The sequence below is a fragment of the Elaeis guineensis genome, chromosome 10 (assembly GCF_000442705.2).
Source record: "Elaeis guineensis isolate ETL-2024a chromosome 10, EG11, whole genome shotgun sequence".
In the NCBI taxonomy this organism is placed as follows: domain Eukaryota; kingdom Viridiplantae; phylum Streptophyta; class Magnoliopsida; order Arecales; family Arecaceae; genus Elaeis; species Elaeis guineensis.
This window is the reverse complement of record NC_026002.2, coordinates 49,146,326-49,164,692: the sequence shown is the minus strand read 5'-3', so window position 1 is coordinate 49,164,692 and position 18,367 is coordinate 49,146,326. Positions and strand designations below refer to the sequence as shown.

At 37.6% G+C, this 18,367-nt stretch overlaps 2 protein-coding genes across 2 annotated transcripts; both read right to left on the bottom strand.

The window, feature by feature from the left end:
- Nucleotides 1-1,264: 1,264 nt before the first annotated feature.
- LOC105034411 (uncharacterized protein At5g39865) lies at nt 1,265-2,696 on the bottom strand. Its single transcript, XM_010909560.4, has one exon. The coding sequence runs from the start codon at nt 2,351-2,353 to the stop codon at nt 1,619-1,621; it is 735 nt and encodes a 244-aa protein (XP_010907862.1). The 5' UTR covers nt 2,354-2,696; the 3' UTR covers nt 1,265-1,618.
- Nucleotides 2,697-6,113: 3,417 nt separating this feature from the next.
- Nucleotides 6,114-18,367, bottom strand: LOC105034410 (LIMR family protein At3g08930). Its single transcript, XM_010909559.4, has 15 exons — nt 17,620-18,367; nt 17,415-17,500; nt 11,338-11,456; nt 11,069-11,179; nt 10,706-10,804; nt 10,469-10,591; nt 9,703-9,765; nt 9,554-9,618; nt 8,268-8,377; nt 8,056-8,170; nt 7,892-7,957; nt 7,048-7,158; nt 6,856-6,922; nt 6,692-6,760; nt 6,114-6,590 (listed from the first exon to the last, which is right to left on the bottom strand). The coding sequence occupies exons 1-14, from the start codon at nt 17,967-17,969 to the stop codon at nt 6,713-6,715; spliced, it is 1,533 nt and encodes a 510-aa protein (XP_010907861.1). The 5' UTR covers nt 17,970-18,367; the 3' UTR covers nt 6,114-6,590; nt 6,692-6,712.

Genomic DNA, 18,367 nt, shown 5'->3' with positions numbered 1-18,367 from the left:
AAGAGGAAAAAAAAAATCAATTAGACAATGAGCTAATAGATAGTGTTAAATTAAAGAATGAATACCTGGTTTAGAAAAAGAACTAAAGTATGAATACCTTAAAAAGAAGAAGGGAACGGGCATAAGAAGAGAAGGCAACAGATGATGGGAGGAATAGACAAGGAAGGAAAATTATGGGAAGGCAAGGAAAGAGGAGGTGCCATCCGAACTTGTGGAATGTACCAGAGTTCCTCATTGTAAGGTACTTTGAGAGTATATTTGGTTAGAAAAAATTGGGCTTTGAAATTGAAATGATTAACTCCCAATCCAGCAGTTTGATTAAAGAGAATTTTATTTCATTTCAACTCTAAAGAAAATAGAAATATCTCAAATTTTTTAAAATTCAATCTTTATTTTTTTTAATATTTAAACATCATTTTAATCCCAATCCCATGATTGGCTGCCAAAATAGTCTCTCTCTCTCTGCGTGTGGCGCGGTCAATCGGACTGGAACGAGATGAAATGATGAATAGCGGATGGAGACGGAGGATCCAACTGGGTGAAAACTATATATCTGATACAAGTGGTTGGGACCGTTGAGAGTGGTAGGAGTGGGAAATTAGGAGCGCGGGTGGCGTCAATAGAGTGGAGCGAAGGTTTCCACTGCACATTCTCCTCCGTAGCTTTAGATGATAACGATATTTTAAAATATTAGCAAATTTCAAGGCTCCCGTAATGATCACTAGTTTTTTATCGGAGATAAAATTTATATGACCGGATAGATCGTAAAAAAAATTATAATCGGATCATTGTTATCTTCAAATCATATCGTACATATTTATATACATTATTAAAATATTAAAAATATAAAATAAATAAATTTTAAAATTATTTAAATAATTTTGATAAATATCATATAATCCATAAAATTTATTCATTCATATTTTTTTAATATTTTAATGTACATGTGTGCTTCGAAAACGTGATAGCGATGATGAATCGATCATAATTCTTTTCATGATCGATTCGATCATAAAATTTTTATTCAGATTTAATTAAAAATTTTAAGTGTTAGAGGTCCACATCCAACATGCACGAATATGGGGGGTTTAAAGATAATTTTTCTAAAACCACCATTGTGTACTTGACCATTATTACAACAAAACACAGACTTAAGTAAACTCTAAACTTTGACAAACTTAATGCCCCGCTAAATACGCCCCAGCTTCTATTCTCCAAAAGGATATAGAACCATGAAGAACTTGGTAAATTACCAAAAGGCACAGAGAGCAAACCCACAATTAAAACATTAGTTTCTCCACCCAAAGAAAATTAAAACACTAGTTTACCATTAATCTAGTATCGTCCTTGGGTGCCACCACAAGTTTCTCATTTCCCTCTTCCTAGTCTAAATTAAACTGCATCACACTTCACACAAACAGGAGGAGGAGGGATCCGGCACTTCATAATAACTACAGGTCCCAAATTAAAACCAAAAAAACACTAAAAATTACCCAACTAAATGATGTGTTAATAATAATTTCTTATTAAACTCACCCCGCCTCTTCCACTTTCCTCTTCTCTCTCCAAAAATTAGAAATGGAAACATGGAACCGCAATAAGAGCCCTCCGATCTGGATCAGAGGGCGGGAGGGCAGCAATCGGGGCACCGGGCGAGCCCGTTCTCGTTGCAGGCGGGGCAGCTCCGGAAAACGCCGCCCCCTTTTTCCGTGTACCGCTTGCGGCTCCCGCTGCAGCTCCCGCACAGCACGAACGCCACTCCACCGCACCGCTCGCAGCCACCCGCCGCGGCCGGCGCCACCCCCTCCACGAGCCTCTTGAGCTCGCCGGACTCGTTCAGCTGCCGGATCTCGTCTGCCCCGCCGACGTACCGCCCCCCGATGAACACCTGGGGAAGCCCCAGCTGCTGCCCCCGCTGCCACCCCAGGAGCCCCTTCAGCTCCGCCAGGAACCCAGAGTCCATCGCCAGATCCCGCTCGTCGACGGCCACGCGGATACCCCGGAGGATGGACCGGACGGCACGGCAGTCATCGAAGGTCTTGCGGATCACGCGGAGGCTGGTGTGGTAGAGCACGATCCGCTTCTCCTCGCCGCCGACGGCGGGGGGCGCCGTGCCCGGGTCCCGGAGGGAGCGCCAGGTGCGGAGGGCCGCGGTGGCGATACGGACGCGGTGGAAGACGGAGGGCCTCCGGGGGTTGTTAGCGGCGGAGGAAGAGATCTCATGGTCCTCCTCGCGGAGGAGGGCATGGACGTCCTTGAGAGTGGGGAAGGAGAAGGAGGAGTGAGCCGGGCGGGCAAGGGGGGCGGCGGTCGGTTCTTCGCCGCGAGAGGCCTTGCGCCACCGCGGCCACATTGGAAAGACGGCGGCGGCGGTGGAGGAAGCGGGCGAGAGAGAGAGAGGAGCCTATGGTTCGATTTTTGTTTTATTTTTTAGTTTCTTTGTTCTTGGGATTGGCTGAGAAGGAGGTGGGGAGGGGATGGAAAGGCTGGGCGTTGCAGCGGGGAGTTTCCTTTTCTTCTCGTTCTGCGCCCGCTGTCTTAATTTTCTAATTTTTGACCAATTTCGGCACATAGTTTTTAGGCTGGAGGGGAGGTTGGCGAAGGAGAGAACGATGTGTTGGGTTTGAATGGAAGGACACAAGAATCTTACAGGAGAGAGATGGCATAAGTAAAAGCATGAGAGATAAATGGGATATTCTAGGGAATTAAGGATGAGCATTGGTAGTGTGGTGGTGGACAAGCATAATGCCGTAATTACGGTTTATCTGAATTATTAAGAAGAAGTTATTTCTGTGGATGATATCTTTTTGTCAGATAATAATTCATAGAATTAAGTTGGGATCGCTCGGCGAGGATTGAGTGAATCATAATAGGATAGTGGGTGTTCAATAATTTCACAACCATCATGCATGATTCATGAACAAGATTGCCATTAATTAAGTGGTAAGTTTTGTTTTCATCATGTTTCTTCTGTAGCCTATTATTGATTAATGCGTGGTTTCTATGCAAGGCGTGTAGGGGCTCTCAAGGAGTTATGCGTATGTATCGGGCATGAAATACTACCCTCTGCATGAGGGCATGGTAGTAAATACAACTAAATGCAATATTAAAAAAAAAAAAAAAAAAGGCAGCTTTCTCCTTAAAAAAAAGTTCCAGGGGTAATTAAGCAGTTGGTCAAGTATAAAGCATGCATAGTACATCCACGATGTTTCAGCCTAAATATAGTGATATTCACTAATTTTTTATTTCAATGAGATAAGTTCAAGACTTTATTACTTTACAAACGCATTGCCTAATTTAGTAGTTAGCTTGCAATTAGCTTACTACGTTTGTGGTATGATTAGATGGGGAAGTTGAATTTTGGAATAAAAATAGAAATGAATGTCATTTATTGTAGTCATTTGATTTGGAAGAGTTTCATTCTCATTTCAATTCTAAAAAAAGTAATTTAATTCGATTTATACTCTATTCTAATATTCAAATAGCATTGCAATTTCGATTTCAATTCTGATCACGAATAAAATATGTCGGAGGATATGACAATCCAATTCTCATGTTAGTCCATCTCAATTTTGATTCTAATAATGATATTGATTCCGACTGTCAACCAGAGGCACTATTGATAAATAAGTGGTCAAGATTAGTATCATCATTTTGTTTTCATGCATCACTACCAAGAGCAGCCATGAAACCATTAATTTTAGACACTAATCTGTGAAAATCATTACTTAATGATCAAGTTAATCAACGAGGATGGTGCCCCATTGATCTCGGCATTTTGGATGGAACATTTGTTGGAAAATTGAGCCCAAAAACAAAATCCAACTCTCACAATAACAAGAAAGTCTAGGTGAAGAAAGATGTGGTGCACATAGTCAATGAAGAGTTTTGGATCATTTGCACATTTTTGCTGATACAGATTTCATCAAATTAGTTTCAACTTGTTGAAATAATTTGCATTTTTCAGTTTGAATTTTCTTTGCTCGTTGTTTTATTCTCAAGCAGCAATCTGTGACTTTGCTGCTTGGATTGCCGTCTTTAGTTGATCTCCGTGTTAGTATATTCTTTAGTCTATACGTTACTAATTAACTTCTTATGATATAGATAGTAAGGCACATACGGGTGCCACTCAGAACAGTCGTGCAACTAAGAACATGATGTGCACCAAAAAAAACCAACATGGTTTACGGTTGCAAAAATGGAAATAGTTTTTCTCTCTCTCTTTCTTACGTTTTTTGTCCTTTTTTTTAATCTTTTTTGCCCTATGACTTGAAAAGGGTGGAAAAGCACTGGTTAATTGCACAGTGACCTCTGACCACTGGATGGAGATTGATTGGATCGGCTGAAAGGTGCACGTTTCTTGCACGTGATGAGTTGCAAAAGCTGCAAGCATACTTTAGAAAGGGCAATACCCAGAGAGACCGCAACAGGAGTTCCATTAAAGTGAGAGTTCCTACATGGCGCCTCCTTGCACCTCACAGCAAAGTTTAAAACAAGGCTTTATTCTGTTACACCAGAAGCATTATAATAGCCATTATTTACCTCAACACTGTACAAATTTTAATATTAAAATAACAATTATCATAGTAATTGCTATAATGATTTTATAACAAAGCAAGGGATAATAGTAGAAAAATAACTTTAATAACTTTCCATTCACTTGTTATTCGATAAAAAAATTAGTTATTGAACCATTTATTAACAAAAAAGTAAATAATAAAAATAATGATGAATTAATGAACAAAATCTCATGGATGGTCCTAAATCTTTCTTCATGAATTCTTTTAGAAGATCTTGACATTCAAGAAAATTCATTGAGATGATGAATTATAAAGTAAAATTTTGTGAATGTAAAAGAATAGTACATAACTTTGGATAGCTTTATTAGTTTAACAGATTACATCATTCTTCTAATAAAGAGGGAGTGGCATTAGAATAATAAAGAGGGAGTGGCATTAGAAGGAGACTCTCTCTCTCACCGTGATTAAATAAATAGAGCAATATCAACAAAAGTTTTTTCTGCTATCTTTCATTATTCATATTCGAAATCCTTTTTTCTAGGACATTGTTCAATGTATAGCTTGTTTAAGCTCTTTCAAAGTGTCTCATAATTTTCAAGAAGCGAATCAAGCTACCGACAATTCTGCCAGGCTCCCTCAAATAATGGTCTTCTATTCTGCTATATCCCTTTCAGCACAAATAAAAACTCTGATATTGGCTGATAATGTTGGAGTTTTTTTTGGCTTCCTTTGCAGTTATTCTCTTGTTTTTATGTACCAATAAGCCTTAGGGTTCATATGGCCAATTTCTGCTGACCTGGTGGAACCACCTTTAGATCATACCAAGAAGGTCCATGCGCTTTGACTTTAAATTAGACCTGTCCAAATGAATGAAGAATAGTTCCAACGACCTTATCCCCTATATATCCAAACAGAGCAAAAAGACTGTTTTGTCAATGTAATGAGATGGCTAAGCTACTCCCTTATTAAAAGACTCACCCATTAATGGGTGTCTTTTCTGGGGTTTATTTTTTGAGTTAGAAAGCATTTCATGTTAAGATAAGGGTGCATGAAAAAGGATATCTTCGCGGATAAGCGCATAGAAATTCTCATGAAGACTCTGTACCTGGAAAAAGTGTCACAGGTCATGGCATGACCAAGTCCACGCTTGGCATTAATAAATCCCAACTTGGCATGGAGCATGTGAGACGCATGCGCTCATGATAACGATGGCTTGTATACTTTGGTCCAACCTAGCAAATTTAATGAATGTTTCTGGGTGGGACATCCACATCATGATAGCTATACATGATGTGGATCCCAAGTGAAAATAAATTAAATCAACAATTATATTGTGTACGACACTTCAATGACTTCATTTCAAAGAGCACAAACATTAGGTAAATGGTCACTAGTTTTTCTTTGACGATTTTTCTGCTCTTGTTTTATAGTTTGGATGTTAAATGTGAAGAACAAGAGAGAAAAACTTGATGATGAAATATGGTGACTGTACCGACAAATTGTTGTTCAAAAGGATATCAAAAACCTGATACAGCAACCTATTAATTAACATGATATATCATATGCATAGGTGGAAAATATAGTTCGAAAGCCTCGGAAAGACTATGCGATATACCACAGAGATCGAAGATGAGAATACCTGCAACAAATAATCTGAATTCTGCTCTACAGGTCTCAAGTAGGTCAACTACCTCATAGCAGCTTTTAAGAAAATTTCAGTGACTTATTCTTAACACCAGCAACTGCAGCTCCATCAATCATCTTACGATCCAAGAGATGTACTGATGTATGTATGCAGGATTACAGACAAAATGTGGGGCATAGACATGTAAGAAATATTTGATTTCGCAAATAAAGATTATTCTCTCTCTCTCTCTCTCTCTCACAATTCAAATGACACAATTTTACACAATATGGTTAGCCAGCTATTAATACATAATTTGAATTTCAAAGATGAGGAAATCAAAACCCAAAGCAGACAAAACAGCATCAACATCGAGATCAACATCTCTCACTAGGATGCCAGACATTCTGCAAATTGAAATCTTCAACAGCCCTGGTTTGCATTTTCTGGTAATTGCAAGTAGTCAGTGGAATGGGCCAAGTATATTAAAAAATGATACCAGGCCGGCATAGTCAACCAGTTAAGAAATTGAGTTCAACAAACCCACCAACATCCACCAGCACAAGTGTCACTCCGAAAGCTGAAACCGAGCACTGGCCTTTTGCCTTTTCCAACCCTGAATGAGATGATGGTGAAGTGTTATGCGATGCAGTTAAGATATAGCAAGCTTCATATAGACTAGATTTAGACTAGTCAGATGTTAGAACTTACGGTTGCTGCATAGTAGATGAAAGTGAGTATTGCCAAAAGAACAAATAACCACTGAAACACATTATATCTGCAGAAAGCGTTTAAAACAATTCCAATTAGGAGTCTTGGTTATATTTTCATTCTCCTGTATCGAACTAAATCACTACTCAAATATTTATTTATGATTAACAACAGAGACAACTTTGGACTGACTTGTACAGATATCTGATTCCACGAAGAGACTGCAATGTGTGGCCAAATATCTCCTGAGCAGCAGTTGCCTGTGCATAGTAACCAAAAGCTGTTGCACAGAACTGAATCACACTGCAAAGGAAATCACCAACTACAATCAATCATATTGCAAATATGGAATCTTCTGAGAATGTCAATTAGCTAACAAGATGATATATTGGAAATGAAGTGCAAAGCTCTCCAGAATTTCTAGCATTGTCATGCTTCTCCAAGTCAACAGAGCTAAATGTCCGAAAAGAATGGATTTGCTGGTTTGATTGCAAGGTCATTGTATTGGGTGTTCCAGTAAAGTGAGCTAGTTGGCCAATCTAAAGGTTGTGCTTGTTCATTTTTTGGGTCAAGCAGGTCAGTTATATCAATATCTTTGCATATAATTGATAATTAAGATAATAATATCAGCTTTTTGTAAGCAAGAGCTCTTTCCACAGGTTCAACTCAATCCCTAACTGCATCTATGTCTTCAAGAATTGTTTGGCTCTTCATTTAATTAACATCAAATACTTCGCTACATAGATGTTTATTCCATGGATGTCTTCTTCAATATGTTGGACTTTATTGGTTAATACAGAGATAAGTTCTCAAGTTAGCAAAAGATTATTGGATGATTAAATAGTTTGACTTGAAGAAACATTAATCAACTACCGGATGTCCTAAGAAGAGGAAATAATTATATGATATGGTAAGCCCATCAGTTTCTGCATTTTGTTAATCTGGGGCTTCCTCTACACATAGAGGTATAGCACAACATTCTACTCAACTACTCAGTCAGATCAATGGTCAAACTCAGCAATCCAAGTATACAGACCTGATGGAGGAAAGCAGAATGAGTGCCACATTGAATAGAAAGGAATTCATTAGAGTTCCACCCCACCTGAAACCAAGTGGATCGATTTGTCAGAAAACAAGATGAGTATTACCCAGTCTGCGTACGAGGGAAACAGGAGAAGTTAATGCAAGACAAACAATTACTTCATTGGGTGGATGGTTATAAAAACTAATTTCAGACCAAGCATCATGGCCCCAGCAATCACTGCAAGGAGTAGGTAGAAGCAGAAAAATGCAAATGCCGCAGTACCTAACAAGCCTGAATAAAATCACATGACTGATGAGTCAGATCACCTTAGAGGGTGAAAGAAAAGAAAAGAAAAAACAAATACAGCAGAATACTTGGCATGGCATACCCCAGAAATCATCTAATTGGATGAAGAACTCATTCAGGAAAGGTGAAAGAGGAGGGTTGGCAAGTAAATAAATGAAAATGTGTGCAACCCAAGCCACTGAAACTATCAACCTGGAAAAGGGTGCATGAAGAAAGATGAGAATGAGTGTAACTGAAATATATAGCAAGCTAAAGAAAGTGCGATCATTTTTTATTCTTACAAAGGCAGAAGGAAGTGCATGAAAATAAAAACAGTGAGACCAAACATGCAAGTATATGCAAATGCAGGTATTCATGGTATATACATCATGATATCTTTCCTATAACAATCATTCCTAGAGTACTACATCCTTCACCATGAAGAAATTTTGATTTGTTGCAAACAGCAAAACACTATTTCAATCAGTGTTGCACCATTTGAGCTTCAGACAACTCTTTTTTCTTTTTTTGATGAAAAAGTAGGAAGAGGAAACTTTCTAATAAGAAGCTCAAGACAACTCATAAGCCCAAAATAGTTTTTCCGCCTTTTTCTTAAATTACACAGTCTACAATATGGTATAACAACTACATTGCCAAAGTGCCGATTAATAGAGAAAGCTTCAAATAACATGCCAGGATTTAATATTTCCATCTTATCTAAGCAGAGGACTGAAATTAGAAAGTATCTAATTCAAGAAGTCTGTAGAATAGATTATTAAACATTTTTTCCCCTTATCAGATCCAACTTAAACCCCCTCTCATGCTAAAAGACCAAGAATTCTTAAGACAACCAGTTAAGTATTTGCAGCCTAAAAGATCTCAAGTTGATGTTCCAACAAAGGGCAAAATGGCCTTTCACAAGAGCTGGTCAGGTAGGTATGGATCCAACTTGAATTAGATTTCATCTTGACCTGTCCCAGACTTGTAGTATAGGCATGTGGATCATTTTGATCTCAAACATATACAACATTTGAGCCTCAAACCTTGACCTTCCAGGAACACCTGAAAAATATACAAAATATTGGACCTGTCTCAGCTCTCATTAGCAGAAATAACTCTTTCCTTCCACTCATCGTGTGCAGCAAAACCTGACCGATGCCCTTCCACCAGTTACTTTTTTGGATTTTAAAATGACATGGCAAGGGTCAAACGTTCACATAATGTAGATTGAATCATACATGTCTACATGATTTTAACCAGCAAGTTCTATCTGTAATATTAAATAGGCTACATCTGTAGATAAAAAGCAACAGAACAGCTCGACAGTAAGGGAGCTTCAAATATTAAAAGATCTGATACAGCAATGGCATTTGAAAATACAGATCTTACCCTAGAATACCCAATACAAGTTTTGCCATATAACCAAGCACGGTTAAAGCCCAAGCAGTCTCTGCCTGCTCAAATTGAAGTGCGCAATAAAATTAACAGGATAAACATGATAAATATAAAAATTATAGTCTTCTTATTACAGTCATTACCTGGTCACCTTGAGGATACATCTCGTCCAAAGCTTTCACATCTTCCTCCAGGAGAAGTAACTCCTAAATGATGGAACAGAAAATAATTCTTTGTAAACTATTGGAAATAATGCAGTAAAAAAAGAAAATCAGCCAATCAAACAATAGAAACATGAATTAGTCCAATGAACTAAGATAGGACTAGATGGTAGTCAGAAATTTATGGTTTAGCAGGTCCCGATACAAAAATCATGGAGGATGTAAATATAATCAGAAAAACAATGATAGAGCTGTGTTCTTGAAAACATTGCTGCAGGAATAAGTCATTTGATAGCGCAGGGTCCCATATGAGCTCAAAATATAAGATTATCTTTGCTAGTTATGCATCAGAAAAACTAATGGTCGTGAGGACCATTGCCATACTAGTTAAACTAACTTTATGGTACGGTCCATGATAGTGATAGATAAATAATTAATAAGCATCGAATTTGAAATACTAAAAACATGATACTAATTGAAGATGACTCTAACGAGGTCATTACATGTATGGAAGACAAATGCCCCTAGAGAAGAGTACATAACCTACTTTTTTTGAACCAAATATTAGAAGAATCTACCTACTTCCACAAGATTTAAACAAAAAAACAAAAAAACTCTAAGACTCAATAACACATAATTGAAAATAATTTCAAAAATTAGAAAAGCAGCGGAAAAGAATGAAAGATGGTAAGCTACTTGCTTACATCTTCATGCAACCAAACATGCATTTAATTAAATATTGGTGTACCTTTTCAACGGCCTTTACATTCTTGCGCCATTTTTTCCCCTTTGAACCACTTTTCTCTTCCTGACGAAGGACATCAGCTGCCTTCTTCAATTCTCTAGCTTTCTTTCCCAATTCGGTTGCCTCCTACGCATGTCAATGGGTGTATTAGACTTACTATCATCATTTAAGTCTTTTAAAAGACAAACAAAGGTAATTAGCAAGCTCAAAATTAAACAGCTTATATGGCATTCAATGCACCTTTATATACTGTGAGCGGGTAATGACAGCCTTTGGACGTCGTATATATGAAAATATGAGACTCAGTGGAAGACAGGCAATCCCAACACCTCCAAAAATCTATCATTTAACACCAATTATAAGTATCGACTTTTGAGATATCAAGGATACAGAAATTTTGCACATCAACATGAAGAAATCTATAAATAACAAATTTTGTTCTATGGTTTTACCAAAACAATGCTTTCAACTGTAAGTCTCCAAATAATTGATGATGACACATCAGAAGGGCTAGATTAAATTCAGCATGAATAACAGTAATCATGTCAACAAGAAAATAATGCCTAAAATAAAGGCTAAAAAATCATAGAATTGGAAGCATACTGTGAATAGGACTGATCCAGCAATTGTTGCCAGAGCGACAATATACATTGGGAACGTAGTGTGCATTGTCCAAGTTGTTTCTGAGGAAGCATTTGCTGTGGATGCAGCACACTGGGAAAGAAACAGAGATAGATAAGGTAATAATCAGGAACTCATCAATAAGTTAGTTGATAGCAACAAGAATTAAATATATTAATGTAGCAGATAATTCTATTGCACAATAGAAGGCTTCGACTACCCAGATGGCAAAGGATGACTGAGAATAGAACCTCATGAGCAGTTTGATCAAGACAAGGTTTAGTGCTTGTGAATTCTGGCCAAGTACTAGGGAAGTTAATCACGGATGAAGAGAGGTGCCTAACCGTGAAGTCCACTTTACCTAGTAGTCCTGAATTTATCAAACAAACGTTAGTCAGATAGGCAAAAAATTACATGTAGAGGCAATTCAGAAAGAAAAAATAATAACTGTCAAGGTTCCACATATATGACATGGTGCTTCGAGAAGACTACTTTATAAAAACAGGATTTAATAAAACTATATCTAGAGGGGGTGCTTGAGCTCTTCAGTGAGGCATTTAAGATCAATTTTGTATATTTTATCTGTGTTATATAAAAATTCATGTTATTCATGAGGAACTGATATGCTCCATAACTTGATTCACAGTCTCTGAACCTTGTACTGTTTGATTCTATAATGTGGTCTCTTAAACCATATCCCCAATTACCCATCTTTCATCAAACAATTTTTTTTGATGATAGAAAGAATTGTTTCATTAAACAATTCCACAGACAAATTTCTTCCTCTTCTTCACACATAAATGGAGGTTTTGTAAATTCTTGTTCTCTCTTCTGCAGCTTCTTTAACAGCACGATTTTGTCCAATTCTTACCCCTACATCTATGAGTTCACAATCAAAAAGGTAAAATTCTTGCCATTGCAATTTCAAGGTATCATTTCTCATTCCCCGAGCCATCAACTAAATTCTTATAATAATCATACGACATATCCAAATCATAAAGCAAAAATAATATTTAAATGCATATTTAAAAAAAAAAAAAACAAATATAGCACATCATCAACCCTTGTTTGAATTCAAGAAGTTTCTTTTTAAGGCATCAATAATCATCCAATTCACCATCAATGGTGCTCATTGTAATACCCGGCCCATTTGGGCCTTGGACTAAGCCCAAAATCTCAGAAGCCCAACGAAAAAATTTTTTTTGAAGAAGACTCCCACAGGGAGTCTCCTTCTTCCTCCCGACCGGCTCCTAATCGGAGTCAGAAACGCTTCCGGGAAGGAGTCAAACTCCTCCCCTCCGACTCTATTTAAGGGGGGAACCCTTCTCCCTTCCTCCCACTGAGAAGTCTCGAAGAAATCGCTCGTGGAAGCCATCACCGAGCTCGCCGCAATTCCTCGCCGGAGAGGTCATCGGAGTTCGAGGTAAGCCACAATCTCTCTTCCTCTCTTCTCTCCCTTCCTTCCCTTACCGATGTGCACAGTCGCCGATGATCGGAGTCGCCGGATTTTGCCTAGGAAGACAGCCTTGTTCCATCTCTTTTTTCTTGATTTTCCGGCACTGATGGTCACCGCCGACTGCCGGCTTTGGGTTCCTTTAGGCCGCTCCATCGACACCTTATGCCGTCGGCCACCACCGTGCTGGCTGCGGCTCTGGATGGCTGGTCAAAAGGAGGGGACCGTTCGGTCCCCTGTTTTGCCAGGGAAGACCACGAGAAGAAGGAAGAAAAAGAAAAGAAAAAGAAAAAGAAAAAGAAAGAAACTTTCTCTCTTCTCTCTCTCCGGTCTGAACCATTGCTTTCTCTCTCAAGAATTGAATTTTCTCTCTCTAAAATTTTCTCTCTCCTCCTTTCTCTCTCTAAGAAGATCTATGGATCCCATATTAGGCCATCTTTTTTTCTTTTTAGGAACCTATGACCCCGAATCGATTTAGTGCCTGGGGGGTTATCAGACTGGTCATTCAGTCAACCACTTTTATTATTATTTAATTTTATTGAATATATGGAATGAAAATTAATCATGATTTAATATTTTAAATAAGATTATCTAATATATTTAAGAAAGATTAAAGATCAAAGACGATCAAGATAAGTGGATCTACGCTCCTTATTTATTTTTAAATCTCCATGATTTTCATGCATGTGATCTTTTATTGATGAAATCATATTTTTCATAAAATAAGGATCAGCATATGTGATATGAAACAATATGTTTTATTATGAGCATTGATTTTATGAATATATCTTATGAAAATAGCATGGTTATGAAGTATAAATTTTATGATTTTACCACCTATGTATATGTATATTTTAAGAAAAAGATATAATGATTTCAAAAGCTCTCAGATAATTATGAACGAATCTCTTCGGGAAGGTCGACATCTGGAGCTAGCATTCATAAGAACACAGGCCCTGCCAGCGGGTATAAAGTTGGCATACGAAACATGAACTTGTCGATTAAGAACACTAGTCCTGTCATGGGTATAAAGTGATCATAGCCCGAATATCTGTGAGCAAGATTTGAAAATATGACATGGACACGTGACAAGAATGATTTTCAAAATATGTTTATGAAATGTTCATGATTTATGCATGCATGATTGGTTTATCACTTGTTTTATTATATTACTCTATGAAATACTTTATTTTGTATTATCTGTTATTTTTTAAATATTACATCATCATGAAAAATTTATGCTGGATCCGATAAGGAAGTGTAGGTTCTACTTACTGGGCTACTGTAGCTCATATTCTTTTTATTTTCTTTTTATTTGTACAGAAGAATAAGGTTAGGACCGACAAAAGAGAATTCAAATTTGGAGATCTGCGATGCAAGCTTGAAAATTTTGTAGATGAAGTTTAGATATATAATGATCACAAACTTATAGTAAATAATTATGGATTTTGAGATATGGATTTGTATTTGATTTTGGATTTAGATGCTCTGAACTAATATTGGTTTAATTATTTGATGAATAATGAAATTGAATCTTTTATTTGATAGATTTTAGATGATTCTGATAGATTGGCTTCATGTTATCGTGGGCCCTATCTCTCGGTAGCATGACCGTGTTATATCCCGAATTTGGGGCGTGACATTTATTGGTATCAGAGCTTAGGTTATAATCATTGGAGATTATGATATAAGTAATTAGGATATGATAGAATAATATCAGAACTTAGGTTTAAGATCACTGAGATTATGAAGTGATAACAAAACTTTATGTATGATCAATAGGATGTGACAGACTGGAGTATGATGGATAATATCAGAGCTTAAGATTATGATCATTAAGGATGTGAAGAATGATATAAAATTTAGGTTATGATCACTAGAGAATATGACTTAAGTGGTATTTGAGCTTAAGGTTATCATTATTCGAGATTGTGACTTTAGTGATATTTGAACTTGAGGCTAAGATCATGAGAAACATGATAGATATAAAAGAAAGAATTCAATAATTTGATTTCGAATCAATAGGTATTATGATGAAATTTATGCATAAGTGGCATATGATGTCTATAATAGAATTGACGAGTTATATTTTGGATTCCAATTAGCAGGATTGATCTGAGTACGAGAAGTGTTGACCCTGGAATGAAGTGGAAAGTATTCATATATTATGTTGGGTATATTCGATGACATTGGAATGCTAAACTTATATGGATAAACAACATGATAACTTTGCTGATTTTGATGTTAATTTTTTTACAAAGAAAAGTTGGTTTGGAAATTGTCTAAATGATTGTAAGGTAAATCGAAAGTTAACTCAAATTAATTCTAAACATATTGGATTCTTGAAGAGTGGTGAAGCTTGTGTAATAAGTTCAAACATAGAAAGTGGATGAAAATTTAATTTTGATGTGCTATGCCTAAGAGATAGTAATGACAAGGAAACTTAAAATTTTGTACTAAATTTTATATGAAATGTGAAAGTTGGATCTATCTTTGATTGATTTAACATACAAAGATATTTTTATTTTTGATAGACTTAGATAATTTGGTAAGTTGAGATCAAAGTGCACAGTAAAAGCGTAGTGGTTTGAATTGATTAGAAATATTAATCATTTAAATCAAAAGATATTATAGAATATATTAGTTGTAAATAAGGAAGGATTTTATTGATAATGAAAGGATACTATAGATCTTAATCTAATCTGATCATAGTCCGATAATTTTTGCCAGTAGGTTATTTTATTGTAGATAATACTAGGAAGAACCCTAGATATTTCAAACAACATAACTTAATTTTGAGGATGAAATTATTTGAAGGGGGAAGAATTTAATACCCGACCCATTTAGACCTTAGACCAGGCCCAAAATCTCAAAAGCCTAACGAAAAAAAAATTTGAAGAAGACTCCCGCAGGGAGTCTCCTTCTTCCTCCTGACCGGCTCCTAATCGAAGTCGGAAACGCTGCTGAGGAGGAGTCAAACTCCTCCCCTCCGACTCTATTTAAGAGGGAGATCCTTCCCCCTTCCTTCCACCGAGAAGTCTCGAAGCGAAACAGTAAGGATCGCTGGAAATCGCTCGCGGAAGCCATCACCATGCTCGCCGTAATTCCTCATTGGAGAGGTCATCGGAGTTCGAGGTAAGCCGCAATCTCTCTTCCTCTCTTCTCTCCCTTCCTTCCCTTATCGATGTGCACGGTCACTGACGACCGGAATCGCCGGATTTTGTTTAGAAAGACAGCCCCTGTTCCATCCCTTTTTTCTTGATTTTTCGGCACCGGTGGTCACCGCCGACCGCCGGCTTTGGGTTCCTCTAGGCCGCTCCGTCGACATCTCCTGCCGTTGGCCACCACCATGCTGGCTGCGGTCCTGGACGGCCGATCAAAAGAGGGGACCGTTCGGTCCCCTGTTTTGCCAAAGAAGACCATAGGAAGAAGAAGGAAGAAAAAGAAAAGAAAAAGAAAAAAAAAGAAAAAAAAAAGAGAGACTCTCTCTCTTCTCTCTCTCTCTTCAATCTAAACCATTACTTTCTCTCTCTAAAATTGAACTTTTGCTCTCTACTTTCTCTCTCAAAAATTTTTTCTCTCCTCCTTTCTCTCTCTAAAAGACCTATGGATCCTATATCAGGCCATCTTTTCCCTTTCTAGAAACCTATGACCCCAAATCGATTTAGTGCCTGGAGGGTTTATCAAACTGATCATTCAGTCAACTACTTTTATTATTATTTAATTTTGTTGAATATATAGAATGAAAATTGATCATGATTTAATATTTTAAATAAGATTATCTAATATATTTAAGGAAGACTAAAGATCAAGGACGATCAAAGTAAGTGGATCTTACACTCCTTATTTATTTTTAAATCTCCATTATTTTCATACATATGATCTTTTATTGATGAAATCATATTTTTCATAAAATAAGGATCAGCATATGTGATATGAAAAAGCATGGTTTATTATGAGTATTGATTTCATGAATATGTCTTATGAAAATAGCATGATTATGAAGTATGAATTTTATGATTTTGCCACCTATGTATATGTATGTTTTAAGAAAAAGATATAATGATTTCAAAAGCTCTCAGATAGCTATGAACAAATTACTTCGAGAAGGTCGACATCCGAAGTTAGCATCCATAAGAACACATGCCCTGCCAGCGGGTATAAAGTTGGCATACGAAATATGAACTTATCGATTAAAAATACTAATCCTGTCACGGGTATAAAGTGACCATAGTATGAATATCTGTGAGCAAAATTTGAAAACATGACATGGACACATGACAAGAATGATTTTCAAAACATGTTTATGAAATGTTCATGATTTATGCATGCATGATTGGTTTATCACTTATTTTATTATATGCTCTATGAAATACTTTATTTTGTATTATCTGTTATTTTTTAAATATTGCACTTACTGAACTAGTGTAGCTCATATTCTTTTTATTTGTATAGAGGAATAAAGTTAGGACCGACAAAAGGGAATTCAGATTTGGAGATCTGCGATGCAAGCTTGAAAATTTTATAAATGAAGTTTAGATATATGATGATTACGAACTTATAGTAAATAATTATGAATTTTGAGATATGAATTTGTATTTGATTTTAGATTTAGATACTCTGAATCAATATTGATTTAATCATTTGATGAATAATGAAATTGAATCTTTTATTTGATGGATTTTAGATGATTCTGATGGATTGACTTCATGTTATCGTGAGCCCTATCTTTTTTGATAGTATGACCATATTATATTCCGGATTTGGGACGTGATACTTACAATCTTTGCTTCCTCTACGAGTTTTCACCACTTATTAAAATGAAGAAAGTCTAGATATCACTGTTCGCTCGAATCCAAAAGAAGAAGAACATACCATAACAAATGAGGAGAACGAGCCCGCAGACGAGGAATGAACATAAGACCCATTTAAGCGCGCTCTTCATCCTCTCTCCAACGGTCCTGCAACAGCCATTGTATAATTCACAGAATATAAGGGGAAAACTAAAATATTAGAAGAAATGAAGAAAAGGAGCAAATGGGAAACAAGGAGAGAAAAAGAAAGAAAGAAAGGGAATGACTTGTCGAGGTCGCCTTCGTAGTAGAACATGGCGAAGGGGATGACAAAGAAGACGAGGAGGGCGTCGGCGACGTAGATGAAGAGCCAGAGGGGCTTCATGGGGAGGGTGAGGTCGCAGGCGCCGCTGTAGACGGCGTGGATGCAGGCCTGGCGGTTAGCGACGTCGGCGGGGAGCATGAGGATGGAGAGGGCGGCGATGGAGAGGCCGAGTACGACGACCGCCTTGGGGAGGTAGGCCTGGTTGGCGTCGTCCGGGTGCTGGTAGTTCACCAGCAGGTAGACGCTCACCAGAATGACCAGCACCGGCACCACCAACGCCACCACCGCCAGCATCAGATTGAAGTCCCCCATTCTCTCTTCGAATTCTTGATCTTTTTCTTTTCGAGTTCTATTCTTCGATTTCGTTCGTCGGAAAGGAAGAGAAGGGAATTGAAATATCGATCTGGAAGCGGTGTGAGAGCGTGTTCTTCGCGCGGGGCTCCCTCCCTCTCGGATTCGGAGGAAGCGGGGGTAGGGGGAGAGGGAGAGGGAGGGAGACGTAACGGTTTTTTGTTCGCTGGGACTTTCAGGAAGAGGTTTGTTAAATCGTTATCCGGTCTGGTGTTTGGTCCGGAACAAGTTTCGGCCTTTGGCTTCCTAAGCCCAGGCCTAGTCCATGGTCCTGATTCCTGGGATCAGCTCAAGCTAAACTTTCGCTGCTCGGGCGTTCACCCTGTTCAATACACAAATGACGCCCATTTATTTTGTGG